The 25,289-nt window shown below is 37.1% G+C and overlaps 1 protein-coding gene across 1 annotated transcript in view; it reads right to left on the reverse strand.

Moving 5' to 3' along the window:
* LOC141343542 (uncharacterized) overlaps window positions 1-25,289 on the reverse strand; it is a gene marked incomplete at its 5' end in the record, with an annotated part of 269,291 nt that overhangs the window by 19,647 nt on the left and 224,355 nt on the right. The window contains 4 exon segments of the mRNA XM_073848140.1: window positions 7,727-8,278; window positions 8,363-8,604; window positions 10,288-10,810; window positions 15,327-16,349. Coding sequence (XP_073704241.1) covers window positions 7,727-8,278; window positions 8,363-8,604; window positions 10,288-10,810; window positions 15,327-16,349 — 2,340 coding nt within the window.

A 25,289-nucleotide genomic window follows, 5' to 3' on the forward strand; every position in this document is an offset into this window, starting at 1 on the left:
AATAGAACTATATTATTACAATAAAGTAATTAGTTCATTGCCAGTTTTTCATGTTTAGAAGCTGACAATGATCATAAAAATGCCAGAAATATTTAACGTTTTCTTGCGTCAGACTTCATTGTTATTTCTCTATATTCACATTTTAGAGTGGATTTGAAATTCCACATCTTCATTACTCATTACAGAGACAAAAAAGTTTTTAGAAGTTCAATCAGTTTGGCCCGAGATTTGGTGCTATGCCTCTGTTCACGCAGATCCATGAAAATGACTAAAAAATATGCTGACAGTCCAGTAGATGGGGATGACACTTTGTAAAGAAAACACTTGCCTTTAGACTGAACACTACATGTGCATGACGTTACTGTTTTCACAAACGGGGATCCCTTTCACAATGTTAAGAAATGTTAAAAAATGCTAATAAGCCAAATATATTGTTGTGTAAATGTGCCTTTTGAAGCACTGTGAAAACTATTTGTCTTATCTACATTATTTTACAGCTGCCTACAGGAAATCTACAGGGATCAGCATTTCAAATGTAATAAATTTTAAAGGAATCGTGAACTGTAGTTTATGAATAAAACAACAGCAAAGTTGACTTTTTCCATGCATTTCCTGGAAATGACTTAAATCAATTTCTGTATTTCCAAACTGCGTAGGAACCCTTACTGAGATATTTAAGATGTTTACACACACACACACTTAATTCATACATAGATCAAATTTTCCTCTTTCTAAATCTGTATCAGTAACTATAGTCACTATACCGCTTCATATCACATTTCAATTTACTTTGTGTGTGTTCTGTGTAGGATCTTGGTCGAAGAGCTCACCAAACAAACTGCAGAAATTACCAGAGAATCTAGAATGATTCTCTTTCCCAGCCATTAAATTGATACATGACCATCACCGCATGCCAGTTTGTCTGGACCTCAGGGGATCAAACTGTTAAAACTTAACGCAATTATCAGGAGAATAGAAAGTGCTTTGTGTTTAGAGAGCCGTCAGGCAAAACGGTTATCCTATGGCTCAATCTCGGCAAAACACAGATAAAGAGCAATCTACAGAGATCGCCCTCCTCTCTGAGACCCTCCAAAGAATAGATGTCCGGCTCACTCATGACCTGAAATTACCGTAAATTGAATTAAGATTAAACAATGAAACAGATTTACACTTTCCGAGTTTGCATGGCACATGATCTGTCCAGCGTGACTTTCGGACATCCTGTTCCCCATCCTCTGACATTTCAATGAACCCCTTCTCTCTACAGACAGCACACAGCAGAGATACTCTTTAAGAGACAATCAACGTATTATGCTGCTGTTGCTTTAATAGCAATACTATGTGTTCATGTTTTAAAATGCTTGATGTGTTTTATGTGATCGTTGGAGTGTAGCCTAATCTATGCATTATATGCCTTTAGAAAAGTAAGATTACACCAAATGTATTAGCATGCAGGCAATATAGCCTTGTTTGATGTGTAATGAATTGTCTTGATGTATGCTACACAGCAAAATGAACAAAAGTTTGGTATTTTGTACAATACATTTACATTTACATTTACATTTATTCATTTAGCCGACGCTTTTATCCAAAGCGACTTACAATTGGGAATACAACAAGTGATTCATCCTAAGGAGGCAGATCAACATAGGAAGTGTTCAAAAATACCATATATCAGGCGTTGTTAGAAGAGTGCAGGCTAGAAGGAGAAGATCAAGAAAGAGAGGAAAAACAGGCTAGAAGGGAGGATATTTTTTTTTTTTTTTTTTTTTTTTTTTTTTTTTATTGAGTCAGATAGTGTCGAAAAAGATGGGTTTTCAGCAGTCGTTTGAAAGCTGTTAAGGAGTCTGCATTCCGGATAGGGGTGGGAAGATCATTCCACCAGGCAGGAACGTTGAACGAGAATGTTCTGGACAGTGATTTCATGCCTCTCTGTGGTGGTACAATGAGGCGTCTTTCACTAGAGGATCTCAGTCTTCTGGAAGGAGTGTAGATGTGTAGTAGTGAATGGAGGTAGGCAGGTGATGATCCGGTGGCTGTCCTATAGGCCAGCATCAGTGTCTTGAATTTGATGCGTGCTGTAACCGGTAGCCAGTGCAGGGATATGAAGAGAGGTGTAACATGGGCCTTTTTGGGCTCGTTGAAGACCAGTCGTGCTGCTGCATTCTGAATCATTTGTAGAGGCTTGATTGTACATGCTGGAAGACCAGCTAAAAGAGCATTGCAGTAGTCCAGCCTGGAAATGACCAGGGCCTGGACGAGGAGTTGTGTAGCATGCTCTGTTAGGAAGGGCCTGATCTTTCTGATGTTGTACAATGCAAACCTGCAAGATCGAGCGGTCTTAGCTATGTGGTCTTTAAAAGTCAGTTGGTTGTCAAAGATAACACCCAGATTTCTGGCTGAAGTTGATGGGGTAATTGTTGATGAACCTAACTGGATGGAGAAGTCATGCTGTAGAGATGGAGTGGCAGGAAAGATAAGGAGTTCCGTCTTTGCTAGATTGAGGTGTAGATGGTGTTCCTTCATCCATGCAGAGATATCCGCTAGGCAACCTGAGATCCGTGCAGCTACCGATGGATCGTCTGGTTTGAAAGAAAGATAGAGCTGTGTGTCATCAGCATAGCAATGGTAGGAGAAGCCATGTGCCTGTATGATGGGGCCCAGAGATGTAGTGTATATGGAGAAGAGGAGAGGTCCAAGAACTGAACCCTGAGGAACCCCAGTGACCAGTTGATGAGTTTTGGATACCTCGCCTCCCCAGGCCACTCTGAAAGACCTACCAGAGAGGTAGGATTTGAACCAGCGAAGTGAAGTCCCTGTAATACCCAGCATTGAGAGGGTGGACAGGAGGATCTGGTGATTCACAGTGTCAAAAGCTGCAGATAGGTCCAGCAAGATGAGTACCGATGATTTGGACTCAGCTTTTGCCGTCCGCAAGGCTTCAGTGACAGACAGTAGCGCAGTCTCAGTTGAATGGCCGCTTCTGAACCCTGATTGGTTAGAGTCCAGTAGATTGTTCTGTGAGAGGAATAAGGATAGCTGGTTGAAAACAGCCCGTTCCAGTGTTTTTGCTATGAATGGAAGGAGGGAGACAGGTCTGTAGTTGTCTATGAGTGAGGAGTTAAGTGTAGGTTTTTTGAGCAGTGGGGTTACCCGGGCCTGCTTAAATGTAGTGGGAAAAGTGCCTGTGAGAAGAGATGTGTTGATGATGTGTGTGAGCGCCGGTAGGATTGTAGGGGAGATTGCTTGGAGAAGGTGTGAGGGGATAGGATCTAAAGGACATGTCGTCGGATGGCTGGAGAGGAAAAGTTTGGTTACTTCTGCCTCCGAGCAAGGACAGAAGGAGAAGTGGGGGGTTCCAGCCGTGATTGTGGTCAATTTTAGTTCCTGTATGTGTGGAGCTGAGAACTTATTATTGATCGATGTAGTTTTGTCTGTAAAAAATGTGGCGAAATCATCAGCTGTTATAGAAGTTGTGGGAGGTGGTGGAGGGGGACAAAGCAGTGTATTAAATGTTTTGAAAAGGTTGCGTGCGTCCGGGGAATTGTTGATCCTGTTGTGGAAGTATGAAGATTTGGCTGTATGTACTTGGGTAGCGAAAGATGAGAGCATAGACCGATACATACTGAGGTCGGATGGATCCTTAGATTTGTGCCATTTTCTCTCAGCTGCCCTAAGTTTGGAACGATGCTCACGAAGAACATCGGATAACCAAGGGGTTGTCGGAGCAGATCGTGCTGGCCTGGAGGAGAGAGGGCATATAGCATCTAGACAGGAGGTAATAGTGGAGCATAAGGTGTCAGTTGCTGCATTAGTGTCCAGGGATGAGAAGTGAGTAGGAGAGGGAAGGGAGGAGGATACTAAAGAAGAAAGATGGGAGTGTGAGAGAGAGCGTAGGTTTCTTCTAAAAGTAACAGGTAGAGGGGTTGGGAGTGCACAAGTAGCAAGATGTAGGTCAAATGTAATGAAGAAGTGGTCAGAGATGTGTAGGGGTTTGACCACAATATTGTCTGAAATACAATTTCGCATGTAAATGAGATCAAGTTGGTTGCCAGATTTATGAGTGCATGTAGTGATAACACGTTGTAGATCAAATGAAGCTAGAAGTGAATTGAAGTCAGCAGCATAGGGTTTGTCAAGGTGAATGTTGAGGTCCCCAAAGACTAGAAGTGGGCTGCCATCCTCTGGAAACGAGGACAGCAGCCCATCCAGCTCTTCTAAGAAGATGCCAAGTTGAGTAGGAGGGCGGTAGATTACCACAATGTGGAGTTCGATAGGAGATGTTACAGTGATTGTATGAGATTCAAATGAACTATAATTGCATAGAGGAGAATGGGTTGAGTATTTCCAGTTGTTAGAAATAAGAAGTCCCGTCCCCCCACCCCTTCCAGTCTGACGAGGGGTGTGAGAGAAGGAAAAGTTATTAGAAAGAGCAGCTGGGGTTGCAGAGTCTTCTGGACGAATCCAGGTCTCAGTCAAGCCTAGAATGCTCAAACCAGATTGCACAGAAAATGCTGAAATGAAGTCAGATTTGTTGACAGCTGATTGACAGTTCCAGAGTCCAACCGTGAAAGAGAAAGGTTCAGTGGAAGAAGTGTCGATAGGACGCAGGTTAGAAATATTGCGTCGACGTGTGCGTGTGATATTAGTGCGGTGTGAAGAGACCACCGGAATGAGTTGGAAACACATGATAGAGGAGGACAGAAAGAAGAGTGAAATAAAGGAGAGGAGTACTTAAGTGCGTTGTCGGTGTCGTTGCTCGGCTAAGTCGCGCAGGAAAAGTCGCAGTCTTTACTCTCGTCGGTCTTCACGCGAGGAGGCTGAACGCTTCCGCTGACGCTTCAGCGTCAGCTGTTCTGACGCAGTTAAATAGACAACCAAACAGTGCTTCAATGATAAAAGCTAGGGACGCCTCCTAGGCTCAGTGAGCCGCAAATGTCTCGCCCGCACGCAAAATGGCTCAATCGAAACTCAAAAAGCAACAGCTTCGCACTTGTAATAGCTCCAGAAGGGAACGATATGACAAAAACAAAAGCTTCCCTTGGCCGTACGCTCAGTTATCAATTTTAATGATTGCAATAAAAACTAGAATTTAAAGCAAAAACAATCGCAGGACAAATAACAGAAGAACACTCCTTTTCTAACAGTGAATAGATGTAAATAAAACAAACGAATAATTAAATAGAACAACAGAGTACTTTAAGAAGCAGCTCAAAATTAATATTAACGAATAAGTGAATAGAAACTACAGAGTGCGTTTTAGAAGCAGCTCAAATTTAATATTAACCAATAAGTAAATAGAAACTACAGAGTGCGTTTTAGAAGCAGCTCAAATTTAATATTAACCAATAAGTAAATAGAAACTACAGAGTGCGTTTTAGAAGCAGCTCAAATTTAATATTAACCAATAAGTAAATAGAAACTACAGAGTGCGTTTTAGAAGCAGCTCAAATTTAATATTAACGAATAAGTGAATAGAAACTACAGAGTGCTTAAGAGAACAGCGGCTTAAAATTAATACTTAGGAATAAGTAATTAAACAGAAACGACAAAGTGCTTTTAGCAGCAACTCTAAGTAACGACCGCCTAGTGAAATAGTATTAAAGTAGACACTTACGCGCCGTCGTTCTTTCTCGTCTGAGGACTGAACTCACTTTCCCGCAGTATGGAAAGTAAGCAAACTATTTAAGCAGTATTCTCGCTAGCCTCGCCTCCTAGGCTCAGTGAGCCGCGAATGTCTCGCCCGCACGCAAAATGGCTCAATCGAAACTCAAAAAATGCATGCCTTACAACGGTTTATTGAAGTTAATAACGAAACTTGCAAAGATTTTATTATCTTAAATATGCCATAGAATGGAAAACTGTATTTACCTTGGCAAAGTAAAAGCATTATAAGTGGACGAATAGACATCTAAAAACAACATTGAATATATATATTTTTTTAATTCCCAGCTCTCTTAAAGTGTTACTGCATCTTCAGCTTCCAGAACAAGAACAGTTTGTAAAAAGCTTTTACTTTCCTTCATGAAAGAGTAAGCAAACTACAATTGATCAATAAGAATTAAAACATTCATACATTATATGACACTCATAAGAAAGCACAATTATATCATGAAGTACAATTACGTTTCTTTGGGGAGGAACTCCATCTTTGAGTTGATCTGAATCTCTCAGTTGAATCTGCTGGATTTTGATGAATTTTATTCACTGAGAAAACTTTAGATAATGTTTCTTTGATGTCACTTTTATTGACTGGTTAGGACAGATTTATCCAGATGATATTTTATCACTTGATGCATTATTGTGTCACATTTGTTGAGGACACAGCATCAGATCTGAAAGTGTTGGACCCAGGGGCGTAGATTTAGGGTGGACGGAGGGGATGTGTCCCCACCAATATCCTCCGACCATTGAAATGTCCCCACCAATAATTTAATTCACTTAAAAAATATATATATATATATGCTGTCAACATTAACCTAGACACGCAGAAAGGGATAAATCACATTCTCTCCTTGAGTCCTCCCGCCCCCAAAACACATGACCATTTTTATTGGCTGTGCCTTTCCTTGCTATCATGTGAGAGGCTATGGTTCACAGACAGGCAGCGCCAAATGCAAGAAGGTGTGTTGGGTGACATACATGTTAAGATGGTGGCAAAAAAAAAAACAAAAAAAAAAAAACGAAAAACTAGCTCCTCCGTTAGCGTGGTTAGCCGAACTAGTTGATTCTGATGGATCGCCAACTGGTTAGCTTGTGCTGAGAGTTCGGAAGAAAGTTGCACGATAGCCGCTGGATCCTGTGTTGGCGAAGTCTTCTGTGATGATGAGGCAGAGGCAAGTGGATTCATTTGCAGCACGTTTATTATAGAGGTAGAAGATACAAACAAACGTCAAGCGATAATCGTAATCCAGGTCAGGCAGTGAGGTCGGGGCAGACAGCGAGAATCAAAGTCCATGTAACATGCAGAAAGGTCGGGGCTGGCAGCTAGAAACAAACACGAGCAAACAGTCCAAAACAGAAATTGGAGAAACACTACAAGAAAAACGCTCAGAAAAGATCACCGTAGCAAATTAAGACTTCGCACTGAGCAAACAGGAAGAACGCCATATAAAGAAAGTGAGTAATGAGCTACAGGTGAGGGCTCAATCCTAGGCATGGGCCACATGGGAAATGTAGTCCGAAATGACAGATTAGTACTCGGGTGAAGGCTCCCTCTGATGGTGCGGAAGAGACGCTGCGGGAGGCTCATTCATAACAAAAATAGTGCTAGAAATGTTATAATTAAGGAAATTAAACAGACCTAGGCATTTGAAAAGACATAGTGAATTGTGTCCAATAATTCCAAAAAGAAAGAGAAGCATTGGACATAATCAAAATATTCGAGACATTTATTAGGAATACCATTTTCTTAACAATTAAGATGCTGCATGTGTTTATCCAGTCTAATCGAAGTGTGCGTCTCTCCCCGACTTTCCCAACATAAATCCCACCCCTCTCAGAAAATACATAAAGCTGACATTATATGCGTTTAAAAGTAGCCTATTAAAATGGTACAATGGCATTGCTCAGTTCAACATGTTGGGAAATCTGGCATTTTGTCCCGCGTCAGCATTTATTCAACAGTTAATAACGCTCAACATTCCAAAGGTAAATATTCATAGGTCCCCACTAATGTCCAGAGCAAATCTACGCCCTTGGTTGGACCTGAAGATGATCTACTTACTGTGCTTGTTTTTTGTATGACTGTGTAGAGAAGATAAATTATTGAAACGCTTCCCACATTCAATGCAGTGATACGGTTTCTCTCCAGTGTGGATCCTCTCATGTATTTTCAGATTTCCTGAACATCTGACTCTCTTATCACAGTGTGAACATTTGTAAGGTTTCTCTCCAGTGTGGATCCTCTCATGTATTTTCAGGTCTCCTGAACAACTGAATCTCTTGTCACAGTGTGAACACTTATACGGTTTCTCTCCAGTGTGAATCCTCTCATGTATTTTAATATATTCTGAATAACTGAATCTCTTGTCACAGTGTGAACACTTATAAGGTTTTTCTCCAGTGTGGATCCTCTCGTGCCGTTTTAAACAGTTCGCTGTAGTAAAAGTCTTCTCACACTCAAAGCACATGTACTCTCTCACACCTGTGTGTCTTTTCTGATGTCCTTTCAAATGTTGTAGACGGGAGAAACTCTTTCCACACAAATGACATGGATATGGCTTCTCTTTTGTATGAACTGTCAGGTGTATCTTCAGGTTTTGAGCTGTCAAAAACACTTTGTCACATTGATCACATGCATACAGTTTCTCTCTAGTGTGAACATTTATGTGTGCATTAAGAGTTGAGGATCGTGCAAAACTCTTCCCACATTGATTACAAGTAAATGGTTTTTCTCCAGTATGAACTCTCATGTGTCCTGCAAGTAGTCCTTTAAGTCTGAAACTCTTCCCGCACTGATCACATGTGAACGGTTTCTCTCCAGTGTGGATCCTCTCATGTGTTTTCAGATTTGATGACAGACTGAATCTCTTGTCACATTGTGAACACTGATAAGGTTTCTCTCCAGTGTGAACGTTCATGTGACGCATAAGACATGGTTTACTTGAGAAACTCGTTCCACACTGAGTGCAGGGGAAATATTTCTTGGCTCTTCTTTTCTTTAAATCTTTCTGTTGGATTAGAGAGCAACTAAAAGTTTTTTCTCCAGGTTTGGCTTGACTTTTCTCCTCAGCGTCACTCAATTCTTCATTCTCATCGATTTCTTCAATCAGCACTAAATAAAAGTAAAAATGGTTCATTTTCAGTAAAGCAGACCAATGTGGGCATAAAGATTAACCCTGGTTTTACAATGTAAAGATAACTGTTATACAACATTTTGATCATTTTGATGCATTGATGCAAAAAAATTATATATATATATATATATATATATATATATATATATATATATATATATATATATATCCCTGAAAATGTTCCATAAATGAGGCACATAGATCTTCAAATTAATATTTTTAAAACACTATAGGCAAAAATCCTAAAAGGAAAAACTATTAAATGCTTTACTTAATTATCAATGTTACTGAAAAAGTACCCAGTTCATATGAAGTGTCCCATACAGGTCTCCAGACCAACATTTGTTCAAAGTGATACCAGAAAGGCACCAGAAAGATCACCCGGAACGGAAAAATTAGCAACGCTGACGCAAGAGCAAGCTTCAGTCGCTCTCTCTATTATCGTTCAAGGTTGTGCGTTCATGCAACAAATGTGAGTAATCATGCAAATATTGTTTTGCTAGCACTTTGTAGTTATAATTGTGACTGGCTGATGTTAAGTGAATGATTGTGCTATGACGGTCGCGATGTGATTGCGGATAGACGATAATCTCGTTAGACGCGTCTAATTAAAACTGACGCGCACTTTCGGTATTTCCTACTTCGTCATGCCACGTATCTGAGTTTACCTTATCATACAGTGTTGTTAATATCTGACAGTTGAGCATCTTGTGATGACCAGTTTAATCAGTTATTGACACTTAATGTGATCATCTGTAATGAATATCTACAGACATTGTAATCATATTGTATACCTTTATTTTCTGCAGACCACAACATACCACAATTGTTGGCCAGTTTAATACTGCCACCTGATTGTCAGAAATCCTAACATTCTGAAAATGGAAATCACTAACTGCCTGACAAATGAAAGAGAAGTATAAGAGGATTTACTTCTCCTTTGCCTGATTTTCTAGCCGGAATCAATGTCCATATTTGTCCGCCAGTAGAACTGAAATTTAACAAGGTTGATCGTGGTGCTACCCCGCAACAGTTACTAATAATATTAACCATTAATTTCTTGGTAATACACATTTGACAGTAAATAAGACAACATTTGCTTATTTGATATATTATAATAGTGAATTTATCATTTCAAAATAAAAGGCAAAAAATAAAGACTAATAAGCCAATAACTGCTTCTCTGCTGCCATCTACTGGCTATGGTGGTAATTTTATGTATTTATTTAATTTTAAATAATAGTTTGTTTACCGCAAAATGTATGTGGTTATCCCATGAAGAATAACATTTAAAAGTGCTGTAAACAGATGTTTAAATAGTTCCTGTCATAATTAATGCTTTATTTATTGCAGAGCTCTAAAGATTTTTCCTATTACAGCAAATTTAAATCTGCTTGAAAATTGATAACCGTAATTGGTGCCTTATTGTGTCGCATTTGTTGAGGACGCAGCATCAGATCTGAAAGTGCTGGATCTGAAGATGATCTACTTACTGTGCTTGTGTATTGTATGACTGTGTAGAGAAGATGAAGTATTGAAACGCCTCCCACATTCAGTGCAGTGATACGGTTTCTCTCCAGTGTGGATCCTCTCGTGTGTTTTCAGATTTCCTGAACAACTGAATCTCTTGTCACAGTGTGAACACTTATAAGGTTTATCTTTAGTGTGGATCCTCTCATGTCTTTTCAGATTTACTGACTGATTGAATCTCTTGTCGCAGTGTGAACATTTAAAAGGTTTATCTCCAGTGTGGATCCTCTCATGTTTTTTCAGATATCCTGGCTGATTGAATCTCTTGTCACAGTGGGAACACTTAAAAGGTTTATCTTTAGAGTGAATCATCTCATGGGTTTTCAGATTTCCTGAAAAACGGAATCTCTTGTTGCAGTGTGAACACTGATAAGGTTTCTCTCCAGTGTGGATCATCTCATGTGTTTTTAGATATCCTGAATAACTGAATCTCTTGTCGCAGTGTGAACACTTGTAAGGATTTTCTCCAGAGTGGATCCTCTCATGCAGTTTTAAATTGCAACTCAAAGGATATTCTCCAGGTTTGGCTTGACTTTGCTCTTCGACTTCACTCAATTCTGAATTCTCATTGATTTCTTCAATCAACTCTAAATAAAAGAAAAAATGGTTCATTTGCAATACCTGATAAAAAGCAGACAAATGTGGACATTTAAAATTAACCCTGATACAACAATGTAAAGACAGCTGTTATACAATATTTGGATCATTTTTATGCATTTTTAGAAATGATATGTCCTTGAAGAATTTCTACAAATGAGGTACGTTGATCTTCAAATTATTATTATTTAAACACTATAGGTTTAAAAATCCTAAATAATATGAAAAGAACTAATATTCTTTACTTACTCCAAAATATTTATCAATGTTAGTGAAAAAGTACTCATATTAATATTGATTAGTTCAAATTAAGTGTCTCTTACAGGACTCCAGACCAACATTAGTTCAAAGTGATACCAGAAAAGCACCAGAAGCAGTTTTGGTAATCATAAAGTAACAATTGTTTTGCATTAAAAAGTGCTATTACTAATACTATTAAACATTTACTTCTTAGTAATACACATTTGACAGTAAAGACAACATTTGATGTATTATAATAGTGAATTTATCATTTCAGAATAAAAAGCAAAAATGAAAGACTTCTAAGCCAATAACTGCTTCTCTGCTGCCATCTACTGGTTATGGTGGTAATTTGATGTATTTATTTAATTTAAATAATAGTTTGTTTACCACAAAATGTAATTGGTTATCCCATTAAAAATAACATTTCAAAGTGCTGTAAACAGATGTTTAAATAGTTGAGTCCTGTCATAATATGATGCTTTATTTATTGCAGAGCTCTAAAGATGTTTCCTATTAAAGCAAATTTAAATCTGCTTGAAGCTTTATATCCATCAGCACTATTAATAAAGAAAGAAACATAAACACCAACCTGTTTGTCCTTCAGTATCTTCAGAGTGTTTGATTCTGCAGGGTTCTGGGTCTCTCATCTTCTCTCTGTCCTCTTAAACTCAGACTTAGCAGATTTCAGCTCTTCCTGATGATTTGATGCTCGTCTGCTCTTGTAAACTGATGGGAATATTCCAGCATTTATTGGTGAATTACTGTGGGCGGAGCTTCACTGATGATCTAATTAGTGTGGGAGGAGCTTCATTGAAAGTGAACGAAGCATTCGAGGAGCTAATCTGACAAAATAAAATATATATCACCTACTGCGATCATATTATTTATGTATTTATTTTCAAATAAGTAATGGTAATGGTAAGAAAAATAGTTAAAAATAATGACACATACATCTACAAATTTGTAACAAACAAACCTCAGTTTGTTGATGCCAGATTTCCTGTAAATTGCCAATTAAAACTAATTTAATTGAAGACGTCAGCATAATAAATGAGGTGAAAACAGGAACCATGTGCATGAAATGAGTCCTTTCAGCTGCTCTGTTAATATTAATGGACTGAGGCTATCAACACTCATTCAACAAGCCATTCAGGATCATCAGCAGATTATCTCATTCAATGTGTTTGACAAATCACAAGTTACCAAGGCAATGTCATCAACGAGCAGAAAGGGTTTCAGCACCCTAAATTTAGTTCATGTGCCCGCCAAGTATACACCATTTCCTTACACAGCAAACACCAAAGGTACAAAGATCCAGAAATGCATCACATTAAACCAGGACTCCCCAGCGAATACGGCACTTAATATGTACACAAGACAATAACCATAGAGGCAGATAATAGACAATAGACCTCATACCTTTATCGATTCCGCTAGAAATACAGCACAAGTGTTCGTCGTTTTCCACTGAAGAGACTCAAGGAATGCGCTACTACTGTCGCCCCTCCCCTTGCCTAAAACTAAGAGCTTACACACGGTCCTCCAATGAAAGACAGCACTGTTATTTCTCACAATGTGACATGAATGAAACATCTGTAAGAGAAAAACACTGCAAATATATAGTTCGATTTTAATTGCAATAAAGTAATTAGTTCATTGCCAGTTTTTCATGTTTAGAAACTGACAATGATCATAAAAATGCCAGCAATATTAAACCTTTTCTTTTGTCAGACTTGATTATAATTTCTCTTTATTCAAATTTTAGAGTGGATTTGATATTCCCCCATCTTCAATACTCATTACAGAGACAATAAAGTGTTTAGAAGTTAGAGTTTGGTCCGAGATTTGGTGCAACGCCTCTGTTCACACAGATCCATGAAAATGACTAAATAATATGCTGGCAGTCCAGTAGATGGGGATGGCACTTTGTAAAGAAACACTTGCCTTTAGACTGAACATAATACACGTGCATGACGTTACTGTTTTCACAAACGGGGATCCTTTTCACAATATAAGAACCAAATATTTTTTTGTGTAAATGTACCTTTTTGAAGCACTGTGAAAACGTTTTGTCTAATCTACATTATTTCACAGCTGTCTACAGGGAATCTACAGGGATCAGCATTTCAAATGTAATACTTTTTAAAGGAATCATGAACTGTAGTTTATGAATAAAACAAGCGCAAAGTTGCCTTTTTCCATGCGTTTCCTGGAAATGAAAAATCAATTTCTGTATTTCCAAACTGCGTAGGAACCCAAACTGAGATATTTAAGATGTTTACACACACTCACTTCATTTACACATAGATCACATTTTCCTCTTTCGAATCTGTATCAGTAACTATAGTCACTATACCGCTTCATATCACATTTCAATTTACTTTGTGTATGTTCTGTGTAGGATCTTGGTCGAAGAGATCCCAAAACAAACTGCAGAAATCGCCAGAGAATCTAGAATGATTCTCTTTCTCAGCCATTAAATTGACCCATGACAATCACATGACCATCACCGGACGCCAGTTTGTCTGGACCTCAGGGGATCAAACTGTTACGACTTAACGCAATTATCAGAAGAATAGAAAGCGCTTTGTGTTTAGAGAGCCGTCAGGCAAAATGGTTAATCGTCAGCTATGGCTCAATCTCGGCAAAACACCGATAAATGGCAATCTACAGAGATCGCCCCCCTCTCTGAAACCCTCCAAAGAATAGATGTCTGGCTCACTCATGACCTAAATGTACCGTAAATTGAATTAATAAGAATACACAATGAAACAGATTTACACAGACACTTTCCGAGTCTGCAGGGCACAAGATCTGTCCAGCTGTGTCTCCTCTGACATTTCAATGAACCCCTCTCTCTACAGAGAGCACACAGCAGAGATAGGTCTACTCTTTAAGAGATAGTTAATAGTTATGCCCCCCACATTTGCATCGCCCAATCATCAGTAACGTCAGTACATAAGTAAAATAGGGCAAGCCACTGACGTATGAAGGTAAACCAGTAGCAAAACTCGTGCGCTTGTAAATGCAGACCTGAGAGAGCAGAGTCGGGGGCGGGGCTAGAGCGGGAACGAAGACTTTTTTTTGGTCGACTCAAAAATATGCTGACAGGCCAGAAGATGGGGATGTCACTTTGTAAAGAAACACTTGCCTTTAGACTGAACACTTAATACATGTGCATGACGTTACTGTTTTCACAAACGGGGATCCCTTTCACAATGCTGTTGTCTGTAAAAAATAAAAAATAATAAAAAAAATAATTAAATATTGTTAATTGAAATATTGTTGTGAAAAGGTATCTTTTTAAGCACTGTGAAAAGTCTTATCTACATTATTTCACAGCGGTCTACAGGGAATCTACAGGGATCAGCGCATCAAAATTAATACTTTTTAAAGGAATGAAACTGCGGTCTATGAGTGAAATAAGCACAAAGTTGCCTTTTCCATGACAACACAATGACAATAAAGGCATTCAATTCAATTCAAAAGCTTTATTGAGATATTTTAAAGACATTTTCCATATGCAAATACAATTAAAAGATAATAAAATATAAAAAGCAAATTTTTCTAGGTATCAAGGTTTACGGTTTTAACAGTATGACTAGTCTTACAATACTGCACATCAGTCCAGTTATTTAACTGTATTCTTTTTCCTCTTCTTTTCCTTTAAGAAAAACAGGGCCCTTTAATACAAGGTTCCAGTCTCATCAATTTTTACAAGAGAAGCAAAGCGAATCAATTACAAAGCTGCATGACAGTATATCTTGCTTCTGTGTTCCTAAGTGGACGAATAGTCATTTTAAAAACAACAGTGAATAAAAGGGTTCAAAATAAATCTCAGCTCTCTTAAGTGTTACAGAATCTTCTTCAGCTTCCTGATCAACAACAGTTTGTAAAGAGCTTTTACATTCCTTCACGAAAGAGTAAGCAACCTACAATTAATCATTATGCATTAAAACATTTGGAACATTATATGAAACTCATAAAAAAGAACGATTATATCATTTATATCATGAAGCAACATTAAGTTCCTTTGGGGAGTAATCCAGATGATGTTTCATTGTTTGATGCGTTATTGTGTCACATTTGGTAAAGATGTGGCATCAGATCTGGAAGTGCTGGAGATGAAGATGATCTACTTATTGTGATTGTGTTTTGTATGTCTTTGTAGAGTAGATGAACATTTGAAACGCTTCCCACATTCAGTGCAGTGATACAGTTTCTCTCCAGTGTGAATCCTCTCATGTATTTTTAGATATCCTGACTGATTGAATCTCTTGTCACAGTGTGAACACATAAAAGGTTTTTCTCCAGTGTGGATCCTCTCATGTATTTTCAGATTTCCTGAATGACTGAATCTCTTGTCGCAGTGTGAACATTTAAAAGGTTTTTCTCCAGTGTGAATCCTCTCATGCAGTTTTAAATTGCTCGCTGTAGTAAAAGTCTTTTCACACTCAAAGCACATGTACTCTCTCACACCAGTGTGCATTTTCTGATGTCCTTTCAAATGTTGTAGACGTGAGAAACTCTTTCCACATAAATGACATGGATATGGTTTCTCTTTTGTATGAACTCTCATGTGCTGCTCCAGGTGTGAAGCTCTCAAAAACACTTTGTCGCATTGATCACATGCAAACAGTTTCTCTCTAGTGTGAACATTTGTGTGTGCTTTAAGAGTTGATGATCGTGCAAAACTCTTCCCACATTGATTACAAGAAAATGGTTTTTCTCCAGTATGAACTCTCATGTGTGCTGCAAGTTGTCCTTTTAGTGCAAAACTCTTCCCGCACTGATCACATGTGAATGGACTCTCTCCAGTGTGAACACTCGTATGTGCTTCAAATACTCTTTTTAGTGCAAAACTCTTCCCACACTGATCACACTTGTACGGTTTCTCTCCGGTGTGGATCTTCATGTGATCCTCAAGGTGTGATGATCGTGTGAAACTCCTACCGCACTGATCACATGTGAAGGGTTTCTCTCCAGTGTGGATCTTCATGTGACGCATAAGACATCCTTTGCTGGAGACACTCTTTCCACACTGAGTGCAGGTGAAATATTTCTTGGCTCCTCTTTTCTTTAAATCTTTCTGTTTGATTTGAGAGCAACTCAACGATTTTTCTCCAGGTTTGGCTTGACTTTGCTCCTCAGCTTCACTCAGTTCTTCATTTTCATCGATTTCTTCAATCAACTCTAAATAAAAGTACAAATGGTTCATTTTCAGTAACTTATAACAAGCAGACAAATTTGGACAAAGATTAACCATGATTTAACAATGTGAAGATAACTGTTATACAATATTTTGATCATTTTGATGCATAAAAAAACCCAATTTAATATTAAATAAATAAATAAATAAATATATACATATATCCCTGAAAGTGTTTCATAAATGAAATACATTGATCTTCAAATTATTATATTTAAAATCCTAAATAATTCTATAGGAAGAACTAATAAATATGCTTTACTTACTACAAAATTATGTAACAATGTTACTGAAAAAGTACCCAGTTCATATCAAGTGTCCCTTACAGGACTCCAGACCAACATTTGTTCGCAGTGATATCAGAAAAGCACCAGAAGATTTGGTAATCATAAAATTACTATTGTTTTGCATTACAAAGTGCTGTTACTAATAATATTAAAATGTATTTCTTGGTAAACATTTGACAGTGAAGCATACAAAATGTACTTTTAATCAGAATCAGAATCAGAATCAGAATGAGCTTTATAGCCAGGTATGTTTACACATACTAGGAATTTGTTTTTGTGACAGAGCTCCACGGTGCTACAGAATGACAGTGACAAGCCGATACATATTATAAAAAGAACAATATACAAGTATACAAGACAGACAATGTGCAAAAATAGCAAGACATTTTAATGGAAGTAAGTATGTGCTTTAAATAAATAACGGAAAAATGAGTATGACAACAGTAATGACAACATTAACATGCAAATTCTCACTTAGAAAAAAAAAAAAAAAAAATTATATATATATATATATATATAATTTTTTTTTTTTTTACTCTTATTAAATGTACCATCTGTGGCAGATTTAAGCAGGCCCCTGCACCGAATGAATGAATGAAATGGATGATTGGGTTTTACCCCTCATTTGTGATCAATATCAATAGTGAATTTAAGATATAAAGCAAAAATGTAGCATTCCAAGCTGAACATATGCACTTTACTCTCCAGGAACTGATGTTTATAAAATATTTATTTCCAAAAAAACAAAAAACAAAAAAACACCGTAAGAGCTGCATAAACACAAACAAACAAACTCATTAGACATCTGGGGGGTGTTCCATAAACCAAGTTTACCAAATAAGTCAGGCTTATTTCAGATAGTCTGACTTATTGTCACTTGATTTGGCTCAAAATAAGTCAGACTAACTGAAAAAAGCCTGACTTATGGATAATATGACGCTTTATTTATTGCAGAGCTCTAAAGATTTTTCCTATTACAGCAAATTTAAATCTGCTTGAAGCTTTATATCCATGAGCACTATTAATAAAGAAAGACACATAAACACCAACCTGTTTGTCCTTCAGTATCTTCAGTGTGTTTGATTCTGCGGGCTTCTGGATCTCTCATCTTCTCTCTGTCCTCTTAAACTCAGTCTTGGCATATTTCAGCTCTTCCTGATGAGTTGATGCTCGTCTGCTCTTGTGAACTGATGGGAATATTCCAGCATTTGTTGGTGAATTACTGTGGGCGGAGCTTCACTGATGATGCGATTATTGTTGGAGGAGCTTAAGTGATTACGTGATCTTGTGGGAGGAGCTTGACTGAAGGTGAATTGCAGCAGAGGAGCTTATCTGACAAAAATAAAAGAAATATCACTTTCTGCTATCATATTATTTATTTATTATTTTCAAATATAAATGGTAAAATGGTACGAAAAATAGTTAGAAACAACCACAGAAATACATCTAAATTTGTAACAAACAAATAACCCTATGTTGACACTAGAGGGGCCGGATTCACGAAACATTCTTAAAAAGAAATTTCTTCTTAACTGCCATTTTCTTCTTATTTTTCAATAATAAGAAAAAAGTTAAGAATATTTTGTATTCCCCCAAAAATCGTTTTAAGAATATTCTTATCTTTTTACTTAAGATTATTCTTAAGACAAAAATTAAGAAAATTCTAATTCTTGAAAAGAATCTTCTTAAAATCCATCGTAAATAACTTACGTTAGGATAGGATAAGTTAGGATAGCCAGACTTGTCTTGAATCTCAAATAGTAATAATTATTTTATGAATTTATTGGGTTATTTAAAATTAACTGATATATTTAAGCATTGCAACAATACAAGCTTCATATAATACATATTAGGACTTTTAAAAGAGAAAAGCACGAGTTCGCTGAAGTGACAGTAAATGACTGATAATGTAAACAATGATCGGTCATGATTAGCCTATGAATGACCCTACTTTTTGCCGACATCAAATCTTATACAAACTCTACAAAATCGAGTCAGATAGAGAGATTTACTTAAACATTTTTTATTTTACTTGGGTTATAAATACGACATAATCTTTAGTCGGAGTTAGCGCATATGAGCAGGACGCTGCTGTAGCAGCGCACACACATAGCCTACCATAAGCAGGCCTGGCTCTAACCAATTTGGCGCCCTAGGCAAGATTTCAGGTGGCGCCCCGCGTTGCATCGCAGTAGCCTATATTCCACTGCTTGTGTACATACACTCATAAGAAACTTAGTAGCTTTGTCTTGGACATTCTTTTATTTAAATAAAGCAATTGCATATTCAAAATACTTAGAGTTAAAGAAACAAATACAAAAAAATAAAAAATAACTGAACATATGAAATACTATAGCCTCTAAATAGCTAACATAAACTATTCGATTTAAAAACTCCCAAAATGGAAAGTGTAAACAAGTGACATTAACTTATAAATTAATATGAATATGGCTCTGTGCAAAATAAGATATTAAAGAAAAACAAGAAACAAAAAAAAATAATAATAATTATAAGCCCTTCTGGCAGGTACTCTTCAGATTTTGGTAGCCCGAAAATTAATTTAACTAGCCCAAATATTTATTTATTTTTTATTTTTATTTTTTTAAATATAGAAAATTAGATCAGGAATCTAAAGTCAATCAAAAATGTTTTCAATACACAAATATCAAGGAATTTGAAGAGGTTTTTTTTTTTTTGTTGTTGTTGTTGTTGTTTATGCAGGAGCCCTCTATACTCTAAGATAGGCCGGTCAAAAATTTTGTTAGCCCGACTGGAAAACACAATAGCCCCAGGACTTCGGGCTAGCGATTTTGCGAGCCCTGGATTTAAATAATGGGGGAATGCTTTAGAGTTGTGCATATAATATGGGCCGTCCTGAATAAGAACTGATCGTTGTTTTTGTTTTTTTCTACTTATTAGACTCTAAAGTCTAATAATGTCCCATTTGTCCGAAAAGAACCGTCAAGTACGCCAATAAATAAAACTGATATTAAAGCAGAAATGCAAATAAATAAGTAAGAAAAAAATTCACGAGCATTTTGTAGTATTATCTCTCAGTCCTGGGCGTCTAAATGAAAAGCGCTCTGCAAGCGCGTTCTCTCTGTGTTGTTTCTGAAACTACCCTAATCACTGTAATATGCGCGCACACTTAAAATCAATCGCGGCTGGCTTGACAGTGTTTTTTCTGAACCGCGGCTGGCTTTCCCGCAGTGATTATTTGCATGAGACGCTGCTTTAAAAAAAATAAAAATAAAAAAATAACCGGGACAAAACCCGTCCCGTATTGATTCAAAACGGGACGCGCAATTTCATTCTCAAATACGGTACGATTCCGTATTTTAAGGGACGGGTGGCAACCCTACTCTGACCGCTTTATGAGCAAAAATGAAGTTTTTACATTGCACCGGCGAATGCATGTCCTATAGGCGCGATCCAGCTTTCAATCTCCGCAAACGATTGGATATCAGCACATAACCATAATTTATTCTTGAAATCAGAGGGAAATGATAGCTGATTAACAAGGGTGTAGAAGCATCTAACTCTGATTGTAAGCCTAAAATGTTATCCCTCAATTCTGATTGGTTGATTGAAATGTTGTTCCAGGATCAACAAGGATGTTGATCCAGGAACATGTTGTACTTGGTGAAATCACGTTCACCGACCGGCTACAAACGCAGCTAATAATGAGTAATGAAGTTGGTCTCAGGTTATTGTGCTATGGTATGTGTTTCCCAAACAGATATTTATTTGTGGCGACGATATAAAAACAGACTGATTTTCCAATAGACTTCATTGAATAAACGTAATGCACGTTTAAAAATCAAACCGAGGGGTGGGTTTTTATATCACTGTATTTCTGAGGAAAGACAGTCTTTAGAAAATGTCATTTTCATTTCATCCTGCAGGCAGCATTTTTAAATTAAGAGCTGCTTTGTCTATAGCAGGGGTTTTCAAACCTGTCCTGGAGCCTCCCCTGCCCTGCACATTTTGTATGTCTCCCTTATTAGGCACACCCAATTCAGGTCTTGCAGTCTCTATTAATGAGCTGATGATTTGAATCAGGTGTATTAGATGAGAGAGACAAGCAAAATGTGCAGGGCAGGGGAGGCTCCAGGACAGGTTTGAAAACCCCTGGTCTATAGCCATTACCGGGGAAACCTCGTTTCTCTTGCTTAAAGCACCTCCTGCTGGCAGAGGATGAATGTGCATTTTTTATAAATCGGTCTAATTTACGCAGCCAACATATTTCGCTTGTTATTAAAAAAATAATCTACTCTAGAAGGACTTAGCTGTTGTTATTGATTCTATTTGGATTTCTAGCGGAAGTTAAGTTTGGGCCACAGAAGCGCGCATGCTCAGTAACGTTTGTTTATGTGTTTGCCGTTGAAACCGTCTATATTTGTTATATTTCGGCCTATATTAAAAGATCACACACTCACTTTGGCATTTCAAACAGGGATAGGTATTTTTAACTAATCAGAAAAGCACTTAAGCTCTAGGCCATTTTCTTATTTTCTTTTTACTTTCTGAAGTTTCCAGATATTTTGTTGTGTCTAGATCATGAGAACGTAACTTAAGACGACAAAAAAAGTTGCTCTTAAAGTAACAGTAAGTAACTTTTCCCTCAACGCTCCCTCTACAGGTTGGAAGCGGAATTGTCCATAACCGCTGTCATAAATTTAGCCTACTGTCGTGTCACATGCACGTTATTTGTTTGGAGGCTATCCAGGACCGGCTTTTGAAAAATGGATGTCCAGTGACAAGGTAGATTATGTTGTATGACTTTATGAAAGTATGAAAACCTTTTGTGAAGCCTGCCGTAAAGCAAGTCGCATTTGTAGTCTCATTTGAACTACAAAACCGCGAACCGACGACCCAAACTTACATAGTGCTGTTAAGGCCAATATAGGGTCGCAAAGCCAATACGAAAGTGCCGTTTCACCCTGTTATGAGTTGATGAACCACTGACACGAGCTCGGAAACATTATTTTAAGGTAAAAAAAAGTTACTTCCCAGCAAACAGGGCACGTCCCCCTGACGTTGCGAACGTCCGTTTAAGTCCGCAGTACGTCCGCTTCATATAACGTTCGTAACGTTATAACGTTCGCTGACGGACGCACGGATTTGGTCCGATTTGTAACGTTCGTTGGCGGACTTTCTGAGGACGTCCGCATTTGTTCCTCGTTTTGACGTTCGCTGGCTGTTTTTGCATTATATATTTTTCTATTTATTATATATTAAACAAAAAGGCATCTAAGCTTGCTATATTGTTTTTCTATTCTATCTGTTTTCTATTTATTATAGGCCTATAATTAGCAAAAAATAAATAAATAAATAAACTGACTGAGACAGTCATATCAATTCCATATCATAAAAAAAACATCTGATAAATGACTTAATTGTAAATGTAATAGATTTGAATTAATTGTATAATATGTTAATGTTAAAATTTTTGGAAAAAGAAAATACAGTGACTTCTGCAATTAAAGATGTCATCAAATCATGAGTCTGTTTTTAGCAGTTATGTCATTTAAACATCAAAAACATGATACCCTTCAATAATATAATTGAACACAAGCTACAATTAGGCTCTATGCATTCCCCATGCATGAAGAATATAAGGTTGCTCTAAAAGTATGTTATAGAGTGATGAATGCAGCCAAAACGAAGAATGGAAAAGAAAGTGGGAAAAAAAACACAGGTAAGACAAATACATGTATTCTATTTACATATTAAACTGTTGGTAAACCAATAAGAAAAGATATTTAGGAAAATTCTTCTTTTTGCATTTAAATGTGTAGTACAATATAGCCATATTGTGAGATAGTTTGCATTTAAATGTGTAGTACAATATAGCCATATTGTGAGATAGGCTACCAGCAAGTGTAGATCAAATGAGCGCGTGATTGAGTGACATCACTTTAGGGTTACGTGCATGTATCCATGGCAACGCTCAGCTGCTTAGTGACAGTTAACGGTCCTCCCACACTGCGTCCGAAATCGCATATTTCCCTACTATATAGAACGCGAAAAACAGTATGTGGGGTGAGTATGTCCGAATTCATAGAATTCGAAATACAGTAGGCGAGAAGTACCCGGATAACCTACTGCTTCCGCCCGAATTCTGCAGTAAGCATCCGATGGACACTTCAGGCTCCAGGAGAGGAGTCGTAATTCAAAAAAATGCCGGAAAGTGGAGACGCGGCGGATATAGTACGTCCGAATTCCATTCATACTACCAATATTCATACTATATAGAACGTACTGTTTTATCGGTCATGAAGTACGCTTGAATTTAAATATAGCACCTACTGAAGCAGTATGCGATTTCGGACGCAGCACCGGTCATTTCTTCAGACACAGCCTTTTGTTTTCGCTTTGTTGGTCGAAAAGGTATTTATACTTTTATATTTATAAACATTAGCTACCATAACTGTGCTACATAGCTACCCACTGTGTATGTCGTAATGCTGAAACGTTTATATTTTAAAACGTTTGCTGAAGTTGTCCGTCGTGTACGGCTGCTAACAGTTAGCATGTGAACACTTTTTGAAGCTAACCTTACCATGTAAAGGTGAAATGATTAAATGTAGGCGACATGATATTTACAGAAACTGAACTAAGGTATTTCATTTTCATGTGGCAAAAATACGCGCAGAGACGTCATGCGGCAAAAGAAAAAAACATTTGGGACGGATAGCCTCATTCACTAAATTACTGAGCCCCTGGTCTAAATCCAAATTCTCAACAGTCTTTGTAAATTATTTTTCAATGGACAAAATAGTTATAGAAATAAAAAATCATAATACTACTGCATGTTTTAATTTTGTTGTTTTAGGATAGAAGATAACGGGAAGAATTGCCGTCGGACTAACCCCACGGCTGGCCACCACACCCACACACGGAAAGAGCGCTGCAACTTTACAAATGTTCTAATTAAAATAAACGTATTTTGCTCAATAAAATGTGTTTGTTGTCTTTGATTAGCCTAAATGTAAAATAAAATGACATCCAGAGAATTTAAAGTGAAAGTCCCCTAAACGTCCCGACCGCTAGACGTAACGGGGACCCTACACAATGACGTCTGGGGGACGTTCGCAGAGGCCATTTAAGGGACGTCCTTGGGACCTTTTTTTGTTAGCTGGGTTAGTGTTGCTTTTAGTCTTGCATCTTAGAGCCGATCGAAATTTGATTACATTTAGATTAAAATTGGAATTAATATAGATAAGATTTATCTTACTCTATTTTCTTAAACAGGTTTTGTGATAAAACCAAAAGATGAAGATTATTAGGCTACAACTGTTAGTGATTAACCTCATTTTGTGTGTCTATACATACAGAAGGTCTTCCTTTTCGTCTAATCAAATCTAATGGTTTACTATGCATCAACAATGTTTTACTGTTTGATTGCTTTTGCTTACTTGGGCTTTCCAGGAGATTAATGGTTTAGAATTATGCGACTGCAAAACCCAGCTTCTTTAAATTAATAATTATTAGTAATCAATAATTAGTAGTCAATAATTATTATGTGCCTCTCACACATTTATCTTAATTTCCATATTTACATAGTGCAATGTTGTGTGTTTTTCACTGAAATATTTGAATAATAATTTGCTTATTTCTTCTCTAACCCTCACTCACGAACACTGTTGAGGCTGACCAAAATAACTTGTGAGGCTATAATTTTAATCGCTTTTCATTTATTTGTACAGATTTGGGATTTGGGATTTCGGATTTTGGTATAAAAACAAACAAAACATAAATAAGTTAAACAGCATGTTATTTGAGGATGTGGGCGGGGTTGGATGTCCACCGCAGGCTGCAGCGAGCCCTACTGAGAAGGGTCTGGCTGCAGACCGTGGATGCGAGTGGAGCTCCACTCAAGAACGGAAATACGTCACCTCCACTTCCGACGTATGTTACACCATATTGGTCCGGGCATGACGCGGTCGCCTTGATGGTCCGGGCAAAATTTTAAGACATTGCATATTTAAAACTTATTGTTTAATTTTTCGTTTTGTATTATTTATAGTTACATATACATGTTCGTAATATTTACATTTTCTGTACATTTTATCATTAAAACGTTTACCGTGGCAAGTTATATGTGTATATAAATATATTTTGGAAAGTAGATCTTTTTTTATTGCACAATTAAATATTACAATAATGATGAATCACAATAAACCAATGGCTAAATGAACAATAAAAATTTGGTAATTATTATTAATTTGGTAATTATTATTACCAAATTAATAATAATAATATTATTAATTTGGTAATTATTATTAAAATAAGATAATTATTATTTTATATTTATACCTTTAATTTTAAGACAGAGATCAACATTTGGAGCTTTATCTATATCATTTACTGATAATTTTCTAAGTTCTGAAGGAATGGCATTAATTACCACTACATACTCCTTTACAGGTATATGAATTTTTTTTTTTTTTTTTTTAAGAACTCTGCATAGGTAAGGACGTGAACATTAGAATTCAACCTTTTGAAACCAACCAAACATTTTATCTAAACCAATTAACTAAAAAAAAGAGATTTATTTTGGTGTGTAATGTATTTATTATTCCAAATTAAGCACTTGTGAGGGGGGAAAAAATATGTTTG

This window comes from Garra rufa, chromosome 1 (genome assembly GCF_049309525.1).
Source record: "Garra rufa chromosome 1, GarRuf1.0, whole genome shotgun sequence".
Classification (NCBI taxonomy): domain Eukaryota; kingdom Metazoa; phylum Chordata; class Actinopteri; order Cypriniformes; family Cyprinidae; genus Garra; species Garra rufa.